The sequence below is a fragment of the Oryctolagus cuniculus genome, chromosome 7 (genome assembly GCF_964237555.1).
Source record: "Oryctolagus cuniculus chromosome 7, mOryCun1.1, whole genome shotgun sequence".
Lineage (NCBI taxonomy): Eukaryota > Metazoa > Chordata > Mammalia > Lagomorpha > Leporidae > Oryctolagus > Oryctolagus cuniculus.
Window position 1 is genome coordinate 133564721 of NC_091438.1, and position 22543 is coordinate 133587263.

General features: G+C 44.0%; 1 protein-coding gene across 41 annotated transcripts in view; it reads right to left on the bottom strand.

Moving 5' to 3' along the window:
* MACF1 (microtubule actin crosslinking factor 1) overlaps positions 1 to 22543 on the bottom strand; it is a 407445-nt gene that overhangs the window by 195344 nt on the left and 189558 nt on the right. For 21 of the 41 annotated variants that reach the window (XM_070078709.1, XM_070078716.1, XM_070078712.1 and 18 more), the window contains exons 1-6: positions 18767 to 19906; positions 2777 to 2943; positions 1897 to 2009; positions 1684 to 1790; positions 1024 to 1143; positions 780 to 875 (exon numbers count right to left, since the gene is read on the bottom strand). In XM_070078709.1, coding sequence (XP_069934810.1) covers positions 780 to 875; positions 1024 to 1143; positions 1684 to 1790; positions 1897 to 2009; positions 2777 to 2943; positions 18767 to 19789 — 1626 coding nt within the window. In that variant the 5' untranslated portion in view covers positions 19790 to 19906. Of the gene's footprint in view, positions 1 to 779; positions 876 to 1023; positions 1144 to 1683; positions 1791 to 1896; positions 2010 to 2776; positions 2944 to 18766; positions 19909 to 22543 lie in introns of those variants that run through there. The other 20 variants (XM_070078713.1, XM_051857940.2, XM_051857938.2 and 17 more) reach the window with 3 other exon arrangements.

Genomic DNA, 22543 nt, shown 5'->3' on the forward strand with positions numbered 1-22543 from the left:
CTGAATACGATACACCATTTTTCTGTAAGTTCTTTTGAAAAAGCAGATGGCAGTAGGTTAGGCACTGTGGCACTGCAGTTTAAGCTGCTGCTTGGGGGGCTTGTGCTGTGGCGTAGCAGGTAAAGCCACCGCCTGCAATGCCAGCATCTGATACAGGTGCTGGTTGGAGTCCTGGCTGCTCCACTTCCGATCTAGCTCTCTGCTATGGGAAGCAGTAGAAGATAGCCCAAGTGCTTGGGCCCCTGCACCCAGGTGGGAGACCCAGAAGAAGCTCCTGGCTCCTGGCTGTGGATCAACCCAGCTCTGGCCATTGGGGCCATTTGGGGAGTGAACCAGAGGATGGAAGACCTCTCTCTCTCTCTCTCTCTGTGCCTCTGTCTCTCTGTAACTCTGCCTTTCAATAAATCAAATAAATCTTTAAAAAAAGCTGCTGCTTGGGATGTCATATCTCATATCAAAATGTCTAGGTTTGAGTCCTGGCTGGTCCACTTCCAATCCAGCTTCTTGCTAATGTGTCTTGCGAGGCAGCAGAGAACTAGATGGAGTTCCAGGCTCCTGGCTTTAGCTTGGCCTAGCCCTGGCTGTTGTAGGCATTTGGGAAGTGAACCAATGAATGGAAGACAGACAGATATCTCTCTTTTCCTCTCTGCCTTTCAAATAAATAAATGCTTTTCTCCCTCCCTCCACCCCTCCCTCCATCACCTACCCCTTTCAGAAAAGAAGCAATTAACAGTACAAGCCAGCAAACCCCAAGACTCAGCAAAGGACAGCTTTCTTACCTCTAATAATTTGTACAACTCCTCGATTCTTCCTTTTTCTCTCTCCTTGGCCAGAATTTCTGTTTCTTTGAAGTGTATGTATTGGTTATAAAGTGCCTAGAAAATTAATATTTGGTAAATGAATGAATGGAGATAAGCACCTAGTCCACTTTTTCATTTCAGCTCATCCAGAAGCCAGCAGAAACAAGCTGAGACTTACTCCCTAGAGGAAATTTATAAAAATAGTTTAAGTTCATGGCTTTACCTTTAGTTCAACAGGGTTTTGGGGAAAAGATTTATCTGACATCAGTATAGTGTGCTGTTTGATCCATGGAATGAGGGAATCCACCCGACTTTGGTATTCTTGCCACCTGGAGTCCACTTCCTATTGTCAGAAAGTAAACGTCATATACCTGATTAGCAATATCCAAAACAGGCACAGGAGAAGGTAGTTCAGGCCACCCCAAATCACATAAAATCTTTTCCTTCTAATTGCTTAGAAAGTTGCTCAGTTTATTGCACACAGCTCCAATTTCAAAGCTCCTCAAGGGCTCTCCGGATGGGACTCTATTTCCTGACACCTTAAGTCTACACTACCACTAAAAATATTTAGACAAGAGTCATGCTACACCTAGACAAGCTGGTATCAGTGGCTGAGAAAACAATGCCTTACAATGAATTACCGCGGGGAATGATGAGAGGGACATTCTTTGCTGGCATTTAGCATCAAATGACCTGGGCTGGATGATTCAAAATTAGAAATATTGAAACTTGTTCCCAGAGACAAAGACAGTGTCCACGTACATCCAGTCTACTCTGTATAAAAGTGCTCTGTGTACAGTGAGTTCTTGAGAACATTATCTTATGAATGCATTCCACCCAAACAAATCAAAGCCAGAAGGTATTTTAGGAAATGTTCTCTTACTGTGGCACTGATCCCTTCTCCACCCTCAGGGACTTTAGGGAAGGCATCATAAATTGAAGACACATAAGTGATTACAGACTTTTCATCTGGAGATGGCACATCCACATCTAAGAGAGAATGGGCAAGAAATCCCTCAGTTGGAACAAAGCAATCAGCTAGGAGAAGGTACAGTGAATATATGCCAAACTGAGCTCAAGTTAATTAAACTCTCACCTTCTGCGTCCAACAACCGGGTGACCCCCAGTCTTTCTGCTACTTCAAAAGCCTGTTCCAGGTTTTCTCGGTTACTCTGGATTTGCACCCTCTCCATATCTACCAGATCAGGTCTGTAAAAGGCCACCATTTACACATCACACAAGTTCCCACAAAGAAAACCTCTCAAATGTCCCCAGAGCCCAAAAAAACATTGATAAAGTTAGAAAGCAGGAGGTTTAAAAGGGCACTAATCCCATTTTAAAATTACACATCAGGAGCCTGTCCTCCCTAATTCTAAATTTACACAACAGCAGGTTCATGGATTGCATGAGAAAGGAGTCATAAACCAGTACAAAGTGAAAACTGGGGCATGTTTATGACCACTAAGAGCTCAATAATTTTTATTTTTGTCATTCAAAATTCCTATCTTCCTCACTTCAGCCACCAGCTATTCCTCAACCACTCTAAGTAACTACTTCAGATCCTTTGCACTTGCAAAGGGAATGCAAAAATGTTCCTCCTACTGGAACACCCAGACCCCAGAGGCTCATTTGGCTCATTTTTCCAATGTCCTTATCAAAAAGTCATCTCTGAATCTTTTGTCCAAAATACAACCCTTTGTCACTCTATCCCTCCACTGCATTTTTCACTGTAGGACAGCATACAGTTATGTACTCCTTATTATGCCCATTGGAGGCAGGATCTGTAAGAGAACCCTTGCTGTTTTATTCACTGCTGTATATGCCCGTTGTTTAGGAGTTCAATAAATATTCATTTTTCAAATAAATAAATGAAGCGGCCTTGATTCTTGGTTGAGGGGGAAATGACATTATAACTACTGACCAAATAAGAGATGAGAAGGAACTCCTCTAGGGGCATGGAAAGCCACTGTACTTACCTATATCGGTGAATAAGTGCATTGAACATCTTCCCGTCACTCCAGCAGGAGGAAAAGTTTGTGCATTTGATTCCTGTATAACCAGCTGTCACCTTCTGAGTCCACAGGAGTAGTTTCTCCTTGGCTGACATGTCCCCTGACTCCCCACTAATGTAGATGTCAGAGATCTGCCAAAAGATAGGACACACAATAATTAAACACAAATAAGATGAAGGCTTTTAATCTTCTCTTCTCCATATAGTATAACTCTGGCAGTGCTTCAGATAACAACTCCAACCTATGATACATTTTCTTTTGTAGTCGAAGAAATGTAAGTTAAAACCATGTGTGGCTATTTTCCACCTATCAGACCAAGGTAGGCTGTTTCTAAATAATGATACTACTTAGGATTGGACAGAATATCTAAAGCTGAGTATTCTTATACCCTGTGACCAGTGAGAGTATAAATGGTACAACTTGTCAGGATGTCAGCTTTGAATCAAGTCTTAAAGGATACAAACAATTTTATAAGAAATTACCAGAGATAGGTATAAAAGGATTTTTTAAAAAGATTTATTTACTTGAAAGGCAGAGTTACAGAGAAGCAGAGGCAGAGGTAGACGCAGAGAGAGAGAATCCTCCATCCGCTGATTCACTCACCAAATAGCCACAATGGCCGAATCTGGGCCAATCCAAAGCCAGGAACCAGGAGCTTATTTCAGGTAGGATTTTTTTATATAATCTTTACCAAATCATGATAAACATGGCATAGCAAAAAAAAAAAAAAAAAAAAAAAAAAAAAAAAGTTATAAGGAGAGGCCAGTGCTGTGGTGCAGCGGGTTAAAGCCTTGGCCTACAGTGCGGGCATCCCATATTGGGTGCAAATTTGAGTACTGGTTGCTCCACTTCTGATCCAGCTCCCTGCTAATGTGCCTGGGAAAGCATGAGAAAACGGCTCAAGTGCTTGGGTGCCTGCACCCATGTGGGAGACACAGAAGAAGCTTCTGGCTCCTGGCTTTGGATCTGCTCAGCTTCAGCCACTGCAGCCATTTGGGGAGTGAACCGGCAGATGGAAGACACCTCTCTCTTTGTCTCTGCCTTTCTCTAACTTTGTCTTTTAAATAAATAAAATTTAAAAAATTGTAAAAGTTATGAAGAGCTTCAACTCTAATGAGAGATTGATCTCAAAGTATATAACATATATGGGATAGAATTCTTTGTAGAACTTTAAAACATGTGCTTTAAATATGTTAATGAGGGGCTGGCACTGTGGCACAGTGGGTTAAAGCCCTGGCCTGAAGCGCCAGCATCCCATACGGGTGCCGGTTCTAGTCCTGGCTGCTCCTCTTCCAATCCAGCTCTCTGCCATGGCCTGGGAAAGCAGTAGAAGATGGCCCAAGTGCTTGGGCCCCTGCACCCAAGTGGGAGACCCGGAGGAAGCTCCTGCCTCCTGGTTTCGGATCAGCACAGCTCCGGCTGTTGTGGCCATCTGGGGAGTGAACCATTGGATGGAAGACCTCTCTCTCTGTCTCTACCTCTCTCTGTAACTCTGCCTTTCAAATAAATAAAATAAATCTTAAAAAAAAGTCAATGAAAACAGTTGTCAAATTTTATAAAATATAAAATGTATATGTGTGTGAATGTGTATGTACACATGTAGTAATCCTGATTTTGAACAAAGGATATAAAAATGTATATTTAAGTATAAAGAGATCCTGAAAAAGTTCAGGGAAAATGTGTATTATGAAAAAAACAGTGCATGGATTTCAATTTTTTTAACACCAAAAAAAGATGTGCATTTTATTTTAAAAGATGTATTTATTTATTTGAAAGGCAAAGTGACTAAGACAGAGAGATTTTCCACCTGCTGGTTCATTCCCCAAATGCCTGCCTAGAACTCCATCATGGTCTCTCTTTTTTTTTTTAATTTTTTTTTATTTTTTGACAGGCAGAGTGGACAGTGAGAGAGAGAGACAGGGAGAAAGGTCTTCCTTTGCTGTTGGTTCACCCTCCAATGGCCGGCGTACCACGCTGATCCGATGGCAGGAGCCAGGTACTTATCCTGGTCTCCCATGGGGTGCAGGGCCCAAGTACTTGGGCCATCCTCCACTGCACTCCCTGGCCACAGCAGAGAGCTGGCCTGAAAGAGGGGCAACCGGGACAGAATCCAGCGCCCCGACTGGGACTAGAACCCGGTGTGCCGGCGCCGCAAGGCGAAGAATTAGCCTAGTGAGCTGCGGCGCCAGCCCATCATGGTCTCTCAGGAGGATGAGCCATTACCTGTTGCCTCCTAGGCACATCAGCTGGAAACAAGACCAGAAACACAGAATAGTCAGGTGCTCCAATGTGGGATGCACATCTCCCAAGCAGCAGCTTAAACTCCTGTACCACAATGCCTGCCCCTAAACCTTTAATTCTATTTTTCTATGAACTTTTTGAAGTACCCTCATGTAGTCATATATATGTGTATATTTATGTACACATATGTATATGTACATAATGTAATACAAATATCTTTTTATATATGAGTGTAAATACTAGAAATATACCAAGCTAGTAATAATAATTATCTATGAGTGGCATCATTATAGTTAATTTCCATATTTTCCAAATCTTCCATAGAAAGTACATTTGTATATAAGAAATCTACAAAATATAGACCAACTTTAGAAAGATGGAAGTATTGAAGAGGGAAAAGTGTATGTCTTTGAATCCACACAGACCTGGATTTGAATCCCAGCATGACCAACTAGAAGCTTACTTAGCAAATCTTTAGAGTGAGAATAATATCTACCCTCTTTCCAAGATTGCTGTGATAATCAATCAGACACACATGAAAGCACCTTGCGCAAACTCAGGGTCATACTCTACAAAGGGTTTCCTTCCCTCTCTCTACCTAGTAGAGATGATGGTCTGCCTTCAATTTTTTTGGTCTAAGTCCCACAGCATGGATAGTTGTATCATTTAAACATTATTTTGCATTACTGACTATCATTTAATAAATATAATTTGTCAAGACTATAGGTTTCCTGAGGGACTGGCACCACATCTTAATCAGAATTACAGTAGCTTAAAAATGAATAGCAGAGGTGTGCATTGTGCTGCAATGGGTTAAGTCGCCACTTGGGATGCCCACATCCCATATTTGAATGCCAATTCAAGCATGGGCTACTCTGCTTCTGATCCAGCTTCCTGCTAATGAGGCAGCAGATGATGGCCCAAGCATTTGTGTTCCTACCACTCATGTGGGAGATGTGGATGGAGATCTTGGTTCCTGGTTTCAGTCTAGCCTAGTTCCAGCTGTTACAGGCATTTGGGGAGTGATCCAGCGGATGGAAAATTTTTCTGGTGTGTCTCTTATACTCTCTCTCAAATTCTTTCAAATAAAATAAGTAAATCTTTAAAAAATAAAAATTAAAAAATAAAGTTGAACCATCATCATAACCAGGTAGCATTTATTTCTTTCGATTTTTTAAAAAGATTTATTTATTTACTTGAAAGTTGGAGTTACACAGAGAGAGAAGGAGAGGCAGAGGCAGAGAGAGAGGTCTTCCATCTGCTGGTTCACTCCCTAATTGGTCGCAATCGCCGGAGCTGTGCTGATCCAAAGCCAGGAGCCAGGAGCTTCTTCTGGGTCTCCCACATGGGTGCAGGGGCTCAAGGGCTTAGGCCATCTTCCACTGCTTTCCCAGGCCACAGCAGAGATCTGGATCAGAAGTGGAGTAGCCGAGACTCGAACCAGCGCCCATATGAGGTGTCGGCACTGCAAGCGGTGGCTTTCCCCGCTATGCCACAGCACCGGCCCCATCTTTCAATTTTTAAAAAGAGAATACAATATTAAAAAATTTATTTGTCAGGGCCATCGTTGTGGCCCAGAGTGTTAAGCTGCTTCCTGCAACACTGGCATCCCATATGAACACTGGTTTCAGTCCTGACTGCTCCAATTCCTCTCCAATTCCCTGCCAGGGTGCCTAGGAAGGCAGTGAAGAATAGTCCCAGTTCTCTGGCCCCTGCCACCCACATGGGAGACCTAGATGGAGTTCCAGGCTCCTGGCTTCAGCTTGGCCTGGCCAGGCCCAGCCCTGGCCGTTGCAGACATTTGGGGAATGAACCAGCAAACAGATCTCTGTCCCCCTCCCTCCTCTGTAACTTTTCCATTCAAATGAATAATAAAATAGATCTTTTAAAAGTTTTATTTATTTGAAATGTAGAGAGAAAGAGACAGAGACAGAGACCTCCCACCCACGGGTTCACTCTCCAAATACTTCCAATAGCCAGGGCTGGGCTAGGCTAAAGCCCAGAGCTGGGAATTCAGACTGCGTCTTCCACTGTGTGGCAGAAACCCAGCTTTAGCCATCACCTGCTGTCTCCCATGGGTACACATTAGCAGGAATCCAGAATTGGGAGTGGAGCTGGAACTTGAATCCACTTTGATTAGGGATGTGAGTGTTCCTAGCAGTGCCATAACTGCTTAGCCAAATGCCTACCCCTTCAGACAGTTGGAGGGACCGATTATTGACATCAGCCTGATACTACTTTCACAGCATTGCACCTGATAACTTTAGAGACAGGATGTTCTGTAGACATGCCCATGCCTTCCCTGCTACAAACATCCAGCCTCAAAACTGTACTGGCTTTGCTGTTGTAGTATTATGGGAAGCGAATATGCATTTCCTAAGCACTGTCCCTATCACCTGACTTAATCCTTGTAAGGATCCTATGTGAAAATTACCCTGTGTTAATGATGATGAAAATAGAGGGGCTGGCACTGTGGTGTAGCAGGTAAAGTAGCCGCCTACAGTGCCAGCATTCCATATGGGCACCGGTTCGAGTCCCAGCTGCTCCATTTCCAATCCAGATCTCTGCTATGGCCTGGGAAAGCAGCAGAAGATGGCCCAAGTCCTTAGGCCCCTGCACCTGTGTGGGAGACCTGGAAGAAGCTCCTGGCTCCCAGCTTCAAATTTGCCCATCTCTTGCTGTTGTGGCTACTTGTAAAGTAAACCAGAAGACGGAGGACCTCTCTCTCTCTCTGTCTCTCTATAACTCTGCTTTTCAAATAATAAATAAATAAATATTAAAAAAAATAAAAGAAACAAAATGGACAAGAGGTGTAAGTGATTCACCTGAGTTTACATTCCTAGTATATGCCTCCTTTCAAATGCATATCTAGGGGCCCATGCTGTGGTATAGCTGGTGGAGCCGCTGCCTGCAGTGCCAGCATCCCATATGAGTGCCAGTTCAAGTCCCAGCTGCTCCACTTCCAATCTATTTCCCTGCTATGGCCTGGGAAAGCAGTGGAAAATGGCCCAAGTGCTTGGGCCCCTGCACCCGCATAGGAGACCCAGAGGAAGCTCCTGGCTCCTGGCTTTGGAACAGCCCAGGTCCAGCTGTTGTAGCCATTTGGGGAGTGAACTAGTGAATGGAAGACCTCTCTCTCTCTCTCTGCCTCTGCCTCTCTGTAACTCTTTCAAGTAAAATAAATAAATCTTGGTCTCAGGATTAGAGGTTCCTTTTCCTTTTCCTTTTCCCTTTCCCCTCCCTTCCTTTCTTCTTCTTCTTCTTTTTTTTTTTTTTTTTTTTTTTTTGACAGGCAAGTGGACAGAGAGAGAGAGAGAGAGAGACAGAGAGAAAGGTCTTCCTTTGCCGTTGGTTCACCCTCCGATGGCCGCCTCGGCCAGCGCGCTGCGGCCGGCGCACCACGCTGATCCGATGGCAGGAGCCAGGTACTTATCCTGGTCTCCCATGGGGTGCAGGGCCCAAGTACTTGGGCCATCCTCCACTGCACTCCCTGGCCACAGCAGAGAGCTGGCCTGGAAGAGGGGCAACCGGGACAGAATCCGGCGCCCCGACTGGGACTAGAACCCGGTGTGCCGGCGCCACAAGGTGGAGGATTAGCCTAGTGAGCTGCGGCGCTGGCTTCTCCCTTCCTTTTTAAAGATTTATTTATTTGAAAGGCAGAATTACAGAGAGAGAGAAAGAAAGAGAGAAGGAGAGATCTTCTATCTACTGCTTCACTCCCTAGATGGCCACAACAGCTGGAGCTGGGCTGATCTGAAGTCAGGAGCTAGCAATCAGGAACCAGGAGCTTCTTCCTAGTCTCCCATGTGGGTACAGGGGCTCGAGCACTTGGGCCATCTTCTGTTGCTTTCCCAGGCAAATTAACAGGGAGCTGGATCAGAAGTGGAGCACCTGGGACTCAAACTGGCACGGATATGGGATGCTGGCATTGCAGGCAGTGGCTTAACCTGCTGGTGTCACTGCACTGAGCCCCTCTTTAATTTTTTAATGATTTATTTTTACATATTTGAAAGGCAGAATGACAGAGAGAAAAGTACAGAGAGAAAGAGAACTATTTGCTTGTTCCCTCCCCAAACGGCCACAATGGCTGTGGCTAGGCTAGGTCAAAGCCAGGAGCCTGGAACTCCATCAAGATCTCCCACTTGGGTAGTAGGGGTCCAAGCCCTTGGGCCATCTTCCACTGCTTTTCCAGGCCCATCAGCAGGGAGCTGGATTGGAAGCAGAGCAGCCGGGACTTGAACTGGTGTTACAATATGTGATGCTGGTATCACAGGCAGCAGATTAACCTACTGTGCCACAATGCCAGAATGATTTGACTTTTTGATGCTGCAAAAGCATACTCATACAACCATTCTGTTTTTGATTTTCAGTACAGTATCTAAAAAATCACATGAGATATTTAATACTTTATTACAATAGGCTTTTTGTTAAGATGATTTTGCCTAACTAGATGCTAATGTAAGCGTTCTGAGCACAAGTAAGGTCATCTAGGCTGTTCAGAAGTCCAGGTGTATGAATGCGTTTTCAACTTAATGTCCCTCCCTAGCACATATTCTATTCCAGTTCTCTTCAACAACGCATTTAGCTGCCTATTTCAATGGCTGAATGCCAACACTGATATACCCCAGCACCTTCCCTGTAGCCACTTCACATACATGCACGAGTTAAGGCAACACATTATTGGGAGCAGGAAAAAGATTTGTTGAAGCAAAAAGAGATAGAACTTGAATAAATTAAATGAAGTCTCAGTAGCTAGGCTCTTTATCAGAAATTAAATTCCAGTTAGTTTATTAATATTGTATGTTCAAAAAAAAAAAAAAAAACCAAAGCCAATCTCTGATAACCTCTCCTATCTGCCAATCATATTATTTGCATATATTGCACTGAAACTACTTCAGTAAATGGCTTTCCTTCAGATTTTCAAGACAGCTATAAATGAGACAGGGAAATATTTAGATCCCTCAGGAAAAGGAAGAATACCCTATGTGGATTAGAGCCCTTCCTGGACTGTAAACTGGATGAGAAAAATGGGATTATCATCACAACCATCTCAGTAATTAAATTTGGCTTTTGTCCATATCTTCTTATAATACTCACATGTGATGCGTGTGCACAGTGCAGTCCTTTGGGCCATGCAGAAGCTTTTATCTTAATCTCTCAAATGTAGAAATCCAGCTCCAATTTTAGGGAGCTTTCTCTACCATCTGGGTTTTAAGTAAGAGGCCATTAGGGGAGAGAGGACAGCCCCAATACCATACCAGAGACTATACATATCTATCTGAATTTTTTTAATTCCCACTTCCCCAGTCTTGGTTAATTCCTTCTCTAAAGCATTCCCGGAAACTTATATTTCTAAAATCCAATGTTTTATTGAACAGGGTTTCTTTTTTTTTTTTTTTAAGCTTATATTTATTTATTTTATTTACTTGACAGGAGAGAAAGAAAGAAAGAAAGAGAGACAGAGAGAGAGAACTCCCACTAACTGATCTGTTCCAAGACAGACAGAGTGCTCCCATCTGCTGGTTCACTCTTCAAATGCCTGCAACAGGCAGCAGTGTGTCAGGCTGAAGTCAGGAGCCAGGAACTTAACCTGAGTTTTCCATGTGAGTGGCAGGGATGCAGCTACTTGAGCCATCACCTGGCGTCCCCCAGTGTACACATGGGTAGTAAGCTGGAAACCGGAGCAGAGTCAGGACTCAAACCCAGGCACTCCAATATGGGATACAGTCAACCCAACTGGTATTTAGCCACAGCACCTTTTATTCATTGTTATCTTTTCTTGGGCAACCACTATGTTCTGGGAGATGTGTTTAAGTTTTGGACATCTCAAAATAAAAACATAGGCTCAGGCCTCAAGCAATCTAGTCAGGGAGACAATGTACATATAAGATCAATGTTGTGACAGAGATAAGCAAGTAATCCAAGCTATCAATGACAAGGAACTTCTTAAAGACAATATCTACACTGAGTTTTATGAAGCACAAGTTAGGCAGGTATAAAAGGGATGAAACAAACACACAAAAGACATATTTGTACTTAAGAACTTAGTTGAAACATGCTCTATCTGAACTAAAATAAGGTTATCCCAGATCTTTCCTAAATGACAACAGATGGACAGAAGTAAAAGATTAGGGGCTGGTGCTATGGCATAGAGGGTTAATCCACTACTTGTAGCATTTGCATCCCATACAAGGTACCAGTTCAAGTCCCCAACTGCTCTACTTCTGATCCAGCTACCTGCTAATGCTCCTTGGAAAGCAGTGGAAGATGGCCCAAGTGCTTGGGCCCCTACACCCACATGGGAGACCTGGATGAAGCTCCCGGCTCCTGCTTCAGTCCTACTCAGCCCTGGAAATTGCAGTCATTTGGGGACTAAATCAGCAGATGCAAGATGGATCTCTCTCTCTCTCTGCCTCTGCCCCCCCCCAAAAAAAACTCTGCCTTTCAAATAAATTAATAAACCTTTAAAAAAAAGTTCATGGAAACAAGGCAATTATTTTAAAAAATAGATTAAAAAGTAATAGAGTGATAAAGGAAGAGAAACTTTGAGTCCTGTTGAAAACACAAAAGTTTGATAAATTTATTTACATGTATATATATTCAAAAATAAGCAATATATCTAACACATTAATTCAGTGCTCATGCTTTTCCTGCCATTACATTTCATTTTTTTTCTTTCTTTCTTTCTTTTTTTTTTTTTTTTTTTGACAGGCAGAGTGGACAGCGAGAGAGAGAGACAGAAAGAAAGGTCTTCCTTTTGCCGTTGGTTCACCCTCCAATGGCCGCCGCGGTCGGCGCGCTGCAGCCGGCGCACCGCGCTGATCCGATGGCAGGAGCCAGGAGCCAGGTGCTTTTCCTGGTCTCCCATGGGGTGCAGGGCCCAAGCACCTGGGCCATCCTCCACTGCACTCCCTGGCCACAGCAGAGAGCTGGCCTGGAAGAGGGGCAACTGGGACAGAATCCGGCGCCCCGACCGGGACTAGAACCTGGTGTGCCGGCGCCGCTAGGCGGAGGATTAGCCTAGTGAGCCGCGGCGCCGGCTACCTGCCATTACATTTCAAAAATGCCTATTTCAAACTTTACATGTATCTTTTTTTTTTTTTTTTTTACAGGCAGAGTGGACAGTGAGAGAGAGAGAGAGAGAGAAAGGTCTTCCTTTGCCGTTGGTTCACCCTCCAATGGCCGCCGCGGCCAGCGCGCTGCAGCCAGTGCATTGCGCTGATCCGAAGCCAGAAGCCAGATGCTTCTCCTGGTCTCCCATAGGGTGCAGGGCCCAAGGCCTTGGACCATCCTCCACTGCACTCCCTGGCCACAGCAGAGAGCTGGCCTGGAAGAGGGGCAACCAGGACAGAATCCGGCGCCCCGACTGGGGACTAGAACCCAGTGTGCCGGCGCCGCCAGGCGGAGGATTAGCCGGCCTTTACATGTATCTTTGACATCAATGTCTTTTTCATCAATAAAACTAATTTTTAAGCAAATCTTCTAGAGACTATCATCAACATTTCTGAGATACAACATTTTTCTGATTCTCTAGGAATCTGGAAATCTCACTCCAAACATCAAGCACATAGTTGCATAACAATGAATCCGTTTTTTTTAAAATATCATTCTTTGCTCAGTATGACCACTTGCTGGTGTCTATTTGTGTTTTGTAAGAGATATGCATAGTTTTTTTAAAAATTTTAATGTTAAGGCTAGCAATTATGTTCAATACTTCACATTAGGAGGTTCTTTTCCTAAAAACAATAACTAAAACTTTCTTAGATTTGTGGCCTCTTTTTTATTTAATGAATTATCTCAATTGAGCTCCACAAAAACTGATCTCAATTGAATAAGCACATGGTGATGCAGATTCATCCATTTTTTTTTTTTTTTTAAGATTTATTTATTGCCGGCACCGTGGCTCAATAGGCTAATCCTCCGCCTTGCGGCGCCGGCACACCAGGTTCTAGTCCCGGTCGGGGCGCCGGATTCTGTCCCGGTTGCCCCTCTTCCAGGCCAGCTCTCTTCTGTGTACAGGGAGTGCAGTGGAGGATGGCCCAAGTGCTTGGGCTCTGCACCCCATGGGAGACCAGGAGAAGCACCTGGCTCCTGCCTTCGGATCAGCGTGGTGCGCCGGCCGCGGCAGACATTGGAGGGTGAACCAACGGCAAAAGGAAGACCTTTCTCTCTCTCTCTCTCTCTCACTGTCCACTCTGCCTGTCCAAAAAAAAAAAAAAAAAAAAAAAAAAAAAGATTTATTTGTTTATTTGAAAGTCAGAGTTACACAGAGAAGGAGAGCTCAGAGAGAGAGAGAGGTCTTCCATCTGCTGGTTCACTACCCTGTTGGCCACAACAGCTGGAGCTGTGCCGATCCGAAGCCAGGAGCGAAGAGCTTCTTCTGGGTCTCCCACACGGGTGCAGGGGCCCAAGCACTGGGGCCATCTTCTACTGCTTTCCCAGGCCATAGCAGAGAGCTGGATTGGAAGTAGAGCAGCCAGGTCTTGAACTGGTGCCCATATGGGATGCTGGTGCTTCAGGCCAGGATGTAAACACGCTATGCCACAGCACTTGGCCCTCATCCATTTTTTTTTTAACTGACTATAATATCACTGGGAGCCCAGTTACCACAAGGCTTTATAAGATAATATAAATAATAACTTTATAAGTCAAATATATAGAGAACCCCTCTTTCCTTAAGGCTAATTTCTGGAGGAAACAAAAAAGCTCAGCTGCATTTAGTCTTATGTGGGAGGTCACATGAAAGAGCCACACACAATTTAGTGCCCAAACCAGCAACAATCACAGTAATATCCAACACAGAATCTTGGCAGAACGGAGTTAGTGCAGGCTGGAATGATCAAATCACTTTCTTAAAGAAATATGATTTAAACTCATTTCTGAAGGAAAAGAATTCCAGAAAGAAAGTGGGTGTAAGCAAAGATTTAAAACTGAGATAAGTTTAAACAGGAATAAATAGTACAGGGTTAAGGGCTTGGTTCAATCTGGGAGTTGATAGGAGAAAAGAATGGACAGACTACAGAGGAGCCAGGCTATCAGGCGGAGAAGTCTGTATTTTGTTCATCTCTATAAATCTTAGGAAATGAGGTGAGATGGTCTGAGCAACCAGATACCTGACCATTATGTGCTGAAGTTACCAGCTGACCTCATCCTACAACAGAGGAGGCACAGACTTTGAAAACTTTCATTCAGGGAGCAGCTGAGTACACAGTGCAGTGGTTCTTTACAAATGCCTGCCTAAAGGTATCTAATGACAACTTTGTTGGGGAAATAGAAAGAAGGTGTTGATAATCAATGTGACAGTCAGGTAAAGGTCAGTGATTGCTTGTTTAAATATTTAGATTGAGTCTTGAAGGTCTCAACAGAGAAGAACTAGAATGGAAAATCTATCTCCAGAATATAGGCATTTTTCAATCCTACTAAATATGGTCAAACCGCTCTGTAAATAACTGCACCAGTTTATTCTTCTACCCACAGTGTACTAAGAGGTTTCCCTTCACTCTACTACCTCACCTACACTTGATATTTTTAGACTTTATTTTCTGCCAATCTGATGGATGTAAAACAGTATCTTGCTATTGCTTTCATTTTATTTTCTTGGATACTAGTGAGAAATACTCTAGTGTGTGATGCATTTGGATTTCCTTGTTTGTGAATTGCTTGTTCCTGGCTCTTCACTATATTTCTGTAAGGGTGTATGTCTTTTCCTTGTCATGTGTAGAAACCTTTTTTATAACTAGCATTTATTTCACTTCACTTGCATTAACTCATGTAATTTTCACAATTCTGAAAGAATATACTATTCTTATCCTCAATATACAAATGAGGAAATTTTGGCACAGAGAAGTCACTTGCCCTATACCACTAGTCAGTGATAGATCTGGGGTTACAATGCAGCCAGTCTGGCTCCACACTCTTGGCTGCTTCACTAATATGACATTTCATATATCCTGGATGCTAACCTTTCCCCCAGTATATGCATTATTATTTTGCTCATTTTATATGTATTTGTCTTAATTTTCTATTTCATGTTTCTTAAGTTCCCATTTGAAACAGAAAATGCTTAAATATATATATACACATATATATGTATATATGTATATGTATATATGTATAACCATAACAATCCTCTATGCAGTCATCAGTTTCAAACATTGTCAACTCAACTCCTCTTGTTTCACCCACACTCCACTCAACCTCAACCTTCCCTTAGTACAATGAGGTAAATCCCACACATATCATTTCCTCCAAATATAAGGTTCTTTTAACTTACCCACAACACTACTGGTATACCTAAGACATAATAATGCTTCCTTAGTAGTATTTTTAATCAAGAAAAAAAACTTTACAGAAATAAAATGTTATCTTGAACAATGCCTTTACTGTAACTTTAATTTCTACGTTCCTTCAATGGTATCATCTGGCTAATTTTTCTTTCTTTGTGCAATACAAAGCCAATACTAATAAAACAACTTTCCTTATAAATAAAGAGGAGAAATGAGGAAGGGATACTTATAAACTGAAAAGGCCGAGCCTGGAGATAATATGCCACCTGATCTCTTTCTCATCATTGAGTCCCCAGTGTTACAGGACTATTCATTTCCAGTTGCAGGGACTACACAGGCTGTGGCAAGCACAGAGGTACAGAGTCACATTCTTCATCCATCTGGATCCATTAACAGTGTGGACAGGAGTTTGGCAGAAGAAGCCAAGAGGAGGAGGAGGAAGGGATTTTTCAACAATTTTCCTTGTTCAAAATAAGCCAGGTATTAGCAATACGATGGCAGCTGAGCGGAGGGCGTTCTGGGAGAAGGAACAGGCCAGAGAAAGCCTTTGTTTGACATCAAAGAACAATTCCTATCAGCCTGTTCATGTCCAGCTTCAAATCCTAGTCTAGTTATCATTCTGAAAAGCATTCCTGTCAGCTAGCCCTGTCATCCTTCTGCGTTAACTGTTTCCTGACAGTGAAAGTAAGCACCATACCAATAGAAGAGGGAAGCAGAGCATTTATCTTCTATTATCCAAACCCTGTACTCAGCAAGAATCAGATCGCCCACCATGTCTCAATATCCTTTACAGCAACAAAATCCATTGTGAAGTTTATTTCTAGCCACAGCCTGGTCCCACTCCCATCAACATGCCCTGAAATAATCAACCAGAGACAAAATGCAGCTTGAATTATTCCAAGTTCAGATACCACTCTGGAACTTGAATTATTTTCTGAGAAGGGTTACTACACTGACATATTAAAAACAAAAGCAGTACCAAAGAAGTATACAAAAAAAATCAAGTCTACGGAACGGCCAGCTGACTCCTGTTGTGTGACTGGCAGCAGCTGCCTGGCTGACATACATCCCTTTGGCCAGTGCTCCTACTCTCAGCACTGTGAGCTCTCACTTTGAGTCTCAATCCTCATTCACAGGAGGCCTGCAGCGACAGGATATGCTGCTCTCTGGCCTCAGGCAGCCTTGACAGTGAAGGTGGGAGCTCCCTGAAGATAGGCCAGGAGGACTTCAGGCCTTTACCATCAAGGGGCTTCACATCGATCTTGAGAAGTTACTTCTCATCTGTCACATAGGATGGTCAGTCTGTGGTCCCTACGTGATACAACAGACACAGAGTCTCAGAAACACACCAGGTGTCTGAGCTGTGATGTGGTCCCTTAGTTGTTTGGCCTTGACTATCTGAGTAGTCTGCTTGTATCTGCATTGAAAGGGTAGAGGGACGGATGTAGGGGTTGGCTGCCTGTAAAATGTCAACAGTTGGACTCACTGAACACCAGAAGAACCACACTGCTGTGGATGCTCTCAAACTACAGTGTCACTGCTACCTATGGTCTATTGTCTTAGACAGATTTCTACCAGGAATTCCTAAAATTTTACTCTATAGACTTTCTGAAAATGTAACACACAACTATAAACAAGTATCCTATGATATTATGACTCCAGAATATCAATTTTGATGCCAGTGGTATTAAAAGAGCAATCAGACAGTAGTTGGTTTTATCCCCAGTTACTCTACACCCATTCCACACAAATACAAAAGCTGACTTTGACATTTCCTATATTCTGATGAAACCCCAAACATTTGTAGACTCATTTGGTGTCACTGCCATCCTCCTTGCTAGAATACATGGTTATATATGCGTACACTTGCATATTCAGAAATATCTATTTTTACAAGAGGCCCAAGGAGCCTCTTTGCCCATCCAAATGTAAATAACAGCAGGCTCTGAGATGGGCCCATCCACAGAAGAAATCCATCCCCAAAGAGGAGATCTCGAGTGCACATTAGCTTAAAATTTGTGTCTATTCTCAGGCTTCTGCTATTGGGGATAAGAAGAGCACCAGTAGTTGGGCCATATCCCTTGCTCTGCAAGCATCAGGGCCCACAATCTATCCAACCAAGGTGTCTTACTTTGTCTTCCACCTAGAACTGCTTTGAGATCATAAGTTTCTATTTCTTTTCCCACAGAGGTCAACACATCAGTAAAAGATCTTTAGCCACCACTGAATTATAACTTCAGTCACCAATATGCCAGACCAGGATGCTACTCAGGGTCTTGCTGAGTTGTTATCTGAGTGTTCAGATCTTGGAATTATTACTTGCTCCATGATCCTTAGAAATAGTCACAGCAGGATGGGCATTTGGTGCAGTGGTAGACTGTTGTTCCAGACACCTGTACCCTGTATCAGAGTGCCTCGTTTGAGTCTTCGCTACATTGCTTCCAACCCTGCTTCCTGCTAATGCATGCCCTGAGAGGTAGTAGGTGATGGTTTGAGTCCCTGCCACTCATGTGGAAGACCCAGATGGAGTTCTGGGATCCTGGCTTCAACCTGGCCCAGCCCTGCTGTTGAGGGCATTTAGACAATGAACCATTTGGATAGAAGCGCCCTTTGTGTCTGTTTCTCTGCCTTTCAAATAAAATGAAATTAAAAAAAAAAAAAGTATTCACAGCAACCACCACCACCAAACTCACTACATACCTCACAAATAAAAACATGTTAAAGCCCCGAATCACAAAACAAACTCTTTCCAGCCTTGGAAATTCAAACTGCCCTAATATCTCCTTTCCCCTCTCTTTCCCACTCTCCCTTCTTCGCCCTCCCTCCCCATCCCTTGAAAACTCAATGGCCCCCTGCTCTATTCCTGGAATTAACAAGCGAAGGAGGATGAGCCCTCTCCATCGACAAATACTGAATGAGCGCTGTCATTCTCCCCATAGGAGAGGGATTGCGTCAGCTCTAGTAAGAACACCACTCTCCAGGGGAGAAGAGCAAACATGCTGAAGATAGTTGCCTCACCCCCAACCCCTTCCACATTCCTCACCCCTTCTGCATTCTTTTTGGGGACTCAGCTAGGCCTCTTCATAGTCTTTCATACAACATCACAACTTCTTACAGCAGGAAAGCTGGAAAACAGACCTGCCTGAGAATAAGTACACCTAGCACTGCACCTAGAGAGACAGTCCCACCAGACAGCTCAAGCAATTATGCCACTTGGTTACCCAGAATCAGGATTCCCCAGAGAAAACAAGTCTTGGTTTCAATTATCAAGGGTCAGATCTCAAATAGACTCTGCTTGTCAAGCCCCAGCAGTCACTAACTCACAGTTCCCAGCGGGCAATAAGTTGGAGAAGCACTCACTGCTTACCACACTGGAGGGCCAGGAATCCAAACCATGGTTCGATCATCCTTTGACATGCCCACCTACCTCCTCCAGACCCCATGATGGGGTGTGGTTTGCCTCCAAGGAAAGGGTGCCATCCTCTTCTGAGAAGGATGTGGAGCTCTTTTCTGGCTCTGTGTCTTTAAGCTGGGTCCCATGTACGTGTGGCCCATCACTGCCATAGCCAGAAGAGGAGGGCAAAATGCTCACTGTCATGCCACTGACGGATAAATCACTCTGAGAGGCGGACAGTCTGAGACCCTGGTTGGGCTCTTGGCCCACGTGGACAAGTTCTGTTTGTCTGTGGCCTCCGGACTGGTCCAGCAGTGATGAAGGAACAGAACATTCTGCCGTCCAAGAAGCCGTGTGAGAAGCATCTGAATTACTCTTGGTTCCTCCCCCTGCTCTCTGGCCCTCTGGAAGTTGGTCTCGGCTTCCTGCGTTGCTGTGGTAGTCTGTCCTAGGCACAGCACTGCTCCGAAACCCAAGCTGAGGATTTCCTTTCTCCACGGCAGCCTCCCCTTGCAAAGGCAGCAGCACAGCCCTGCTGCTGCAGGATGCTGTCCTCGGAAATTGCACCAGCTGGCTCACTGACTTCTCACAGTTCCTTTCTGCTGGGTTATCAAGCAGGCGAGCAATGACAGTCATCCCCTCTTCCAGGGAATCCCAGACCCCTCCAGCAACCGATGACTCATTCTCTAACAAAAGGTGAGCAGTCTGGACCTCCCCTTGGAATCTCTCCTTCACCTGCACAATCATCCCCTGGTCGCCGGCCCCTGAGTTAGAGGCTGAATCTCCAGGCAGCAGAATGTCTGAGGGGGGAAGCTCTGCCCCTCCCACTCCGTCCTCCTTTTGGAGACTCACTGTTAACTTCGTTAGGGTTTCAGTCTCTTCAGTGACTCCAGTTCCTTCCAAGGGCTCCTCCTGGTGAGATGCCTCTGGAGTAGGGATTTTCTTCCCCCTCCACTTCCTTTTGAAGCGAACCCTTTTCTTTGGAGATATGGGAGCCTTCGCAGGAATAGCTATTGACTCTTTCGGCTCCTTAACACAGCCCAGCGAATTTCCCATTTCTTACCTCTCCTAATCTCAGCAAAAATGTAGCTAAGACAGTCCTGGAATCCCAGAGAAATCCCAACCTTGGCTTCATCGGATTCGATGCACATTTAAAAACACGCACTATGCCAGCAATCCCTCCAATTCTTCCTCCCTCCCTCCCCGCCTCTCTCTGTCTCTTCCAGCCGCTGCCGTTCAGACAGCCATCTTACAGGCTCAGAGCTGCAACAAGACAAATTCAAAGCATCTCACTGCAGTTCAGAAATCACTTGACCTAAAAGCAGACAGAAACCGGATTGGCTGCAGCTTCCTCTCTCCAAATATGAGGTAATTGGAGCACTGCCCTCAGTAACACAAACAGAAAGCAAAAGGGAGCTAGAAACCAGGGGAGGGGAGAAACTAGGGAGGCTGAGGTGGAGGGGGGGGATGTAAGAGTAAATGGAAAAGGGAGGAGAAAAGAAGAGAGGCCATGGGAGAGGGTAACGTGAAGGAAGGAGGAGGGGAACAATATCAAAGAGGGAAAAAGCAAACCAGCTCGGCTGGCACCAAGCAGCCGGGGAAGGGAAGGGCCGAGAAGAACCAGGGCTGAGGAATTCGCGATTATGGCTCCCAATACACAAAATGAAATAGATTTTAATTGCTGCACCAAATGTACAAAAGAAAATATAAAACAACATACACATTTTCTCAATTTTTTCACTTCAGAACACAATAAAATTATTTAAATCAACTGTAACCTGAAAAGAGACCAGAGCCTACTCCTAGTGCTTAAGAGAAGGAACACAACCTTTGCCAGCCTCCTGCATTATTTATTTCCCTCCAGTTCTTGAAAGAAAGAAATATAGATAGATAAATAGACAGACAGACAGACAGATAGATAGATCTGTTCATTCTGCTGGCCAATGACACAGAGGAAAAACCTGGGAATCAGTTTATATCAGCTTGATATAAAGGACAGCACTTCCAAATACAACACAGAAGCAAGGTCTCTAATGAATGATATCTGGCACAATCTGGCATCAGTGAATCCTGATGCTGCTGCTGTGGGCAGCCAACGTTTTCCCAACACTTGTTATATGCCAAGTGCTGTGTGGTGCTACTTATGTGGATTTTCTTATTTAATTCTCATAGTGAATGCATGAGATCAAAACTACTATTTTACATTTTACAAGTAAATAAACAGAAGTTGGGCACATATTTGGCCTAGAAGTTGAGACCAGTAAAGATGCCCAAATCTCATATTGGAGTGCATGGGTTTGATTACTGGCTTCCGATTCTAGCTTCTTGCCAATGCAGACCCTGGAATCCAAGAAGTTAGGTCTCTGCCCGTCCACCTGGCAGACCTGGATTGAATTCCTGGTTCTTGGCTGCTGTGTATCCCCAGCGTGGCAGGCATCTGAAGAGTGAACTAGCTAGTGGGAGCACTCTCTTGTGCATTCTCTCTCGCACTCTTTCGCACATGCAGATCTTCTCTCTCCCCTCCCTCCCTCCCTGTCTCATACAAATATATAAGAAACTGAGATTTAAGAAAGACAATTAATTTGCCCAAGGTTATATAACCAGTAAATGGCACCATGAAAAGATGAATTCCTGCTGTTGAGACTTAATTTCAATCCCATGTTACATTACCTTCTAATCACTGCAGGAATGAACACTGTAATGTCACATAAAACAGAAAAGACCCCTCCCCCACCCCACCCAACTGTTCTGAAGTGACACCCAGGCTCTGAATGAACCAAGAGATCAAACAAAAAGAGAACACTTGCTGCATCTGGGAGTAAGAGAAGCAGCTGCTAAAATGAGGGCTAGGTGATTTTTATTCGAACTGAAGTAGGTCAGAAATTCTGAATCACAGATTTTAAAAGCTAAACTAAAAATCCAAATCACCCTCTGATGTCAATGGGATCCCCCACACACAACACAATACATACATGCACACACGCGATTTTTTAGTACAGTGTCTGACAGTTTCTTCCCTGTTTAGCTTTTGATTCCACAAAGATCTAGACTAGACAGCAGCAAGTGACCCATTAGGCTCTTCTGGTACTGGAACAGCCCTACCCAGCTTTCCTGGAGACTTTCAAGGAAGCAGTAAGAAGTCCTAAAGCAACAGCTCCTACACAGCTCCTTCTGAGACCTTGCTAACGCCCCACTAGCCGCACAACCGCAATAGGTCTTTTCCTCTAAGTTGGTTCCTTAAGGTTGACTGCAAGGCTGCAGCACCATCTTATGGCTATCATAAGCCACAGCAAGAAACAAAAGGAGGTAGTATGGGAGAGAAACTCAGAATATGGCCAATCATTAAATCAGCAAAATACCTGATGTTATAAAATACAGTTCTCTAGGCAGGCACCAGGCCCCCATTTCCTCAGTGAAGGCAACTGCAACCGCAGAACTTTCCAGCTACACATCTTAAGGCCTGCACTTGATTTTATTTACAAAACACAAGCAAACCAAACTCCTGAAACTGATCAAGGCAGGAACAAGAGAAACAACTGCCTAACAGTTGCTACAGGGTTTCTTTGAGAGAAGCCAGATAGAACCTAGCACATAAACTTCTGTGAGCCTAGTCTTTTCTAAACTTCTGCATGTATAGAACAATGAGACTTTCTTTTCTTCTGCTCCAGAGAAAAACAGGATGAGCAAAGGGACAAAGATTTCAGTAAGGTACACCTAAGTTCAAATTCCCATCTTGGTTAACATACAAGCTCAGTAAGTTATCTCATTGACTAGGCAATTCCATTTCCTTACTTGTAAAATGTGGATACC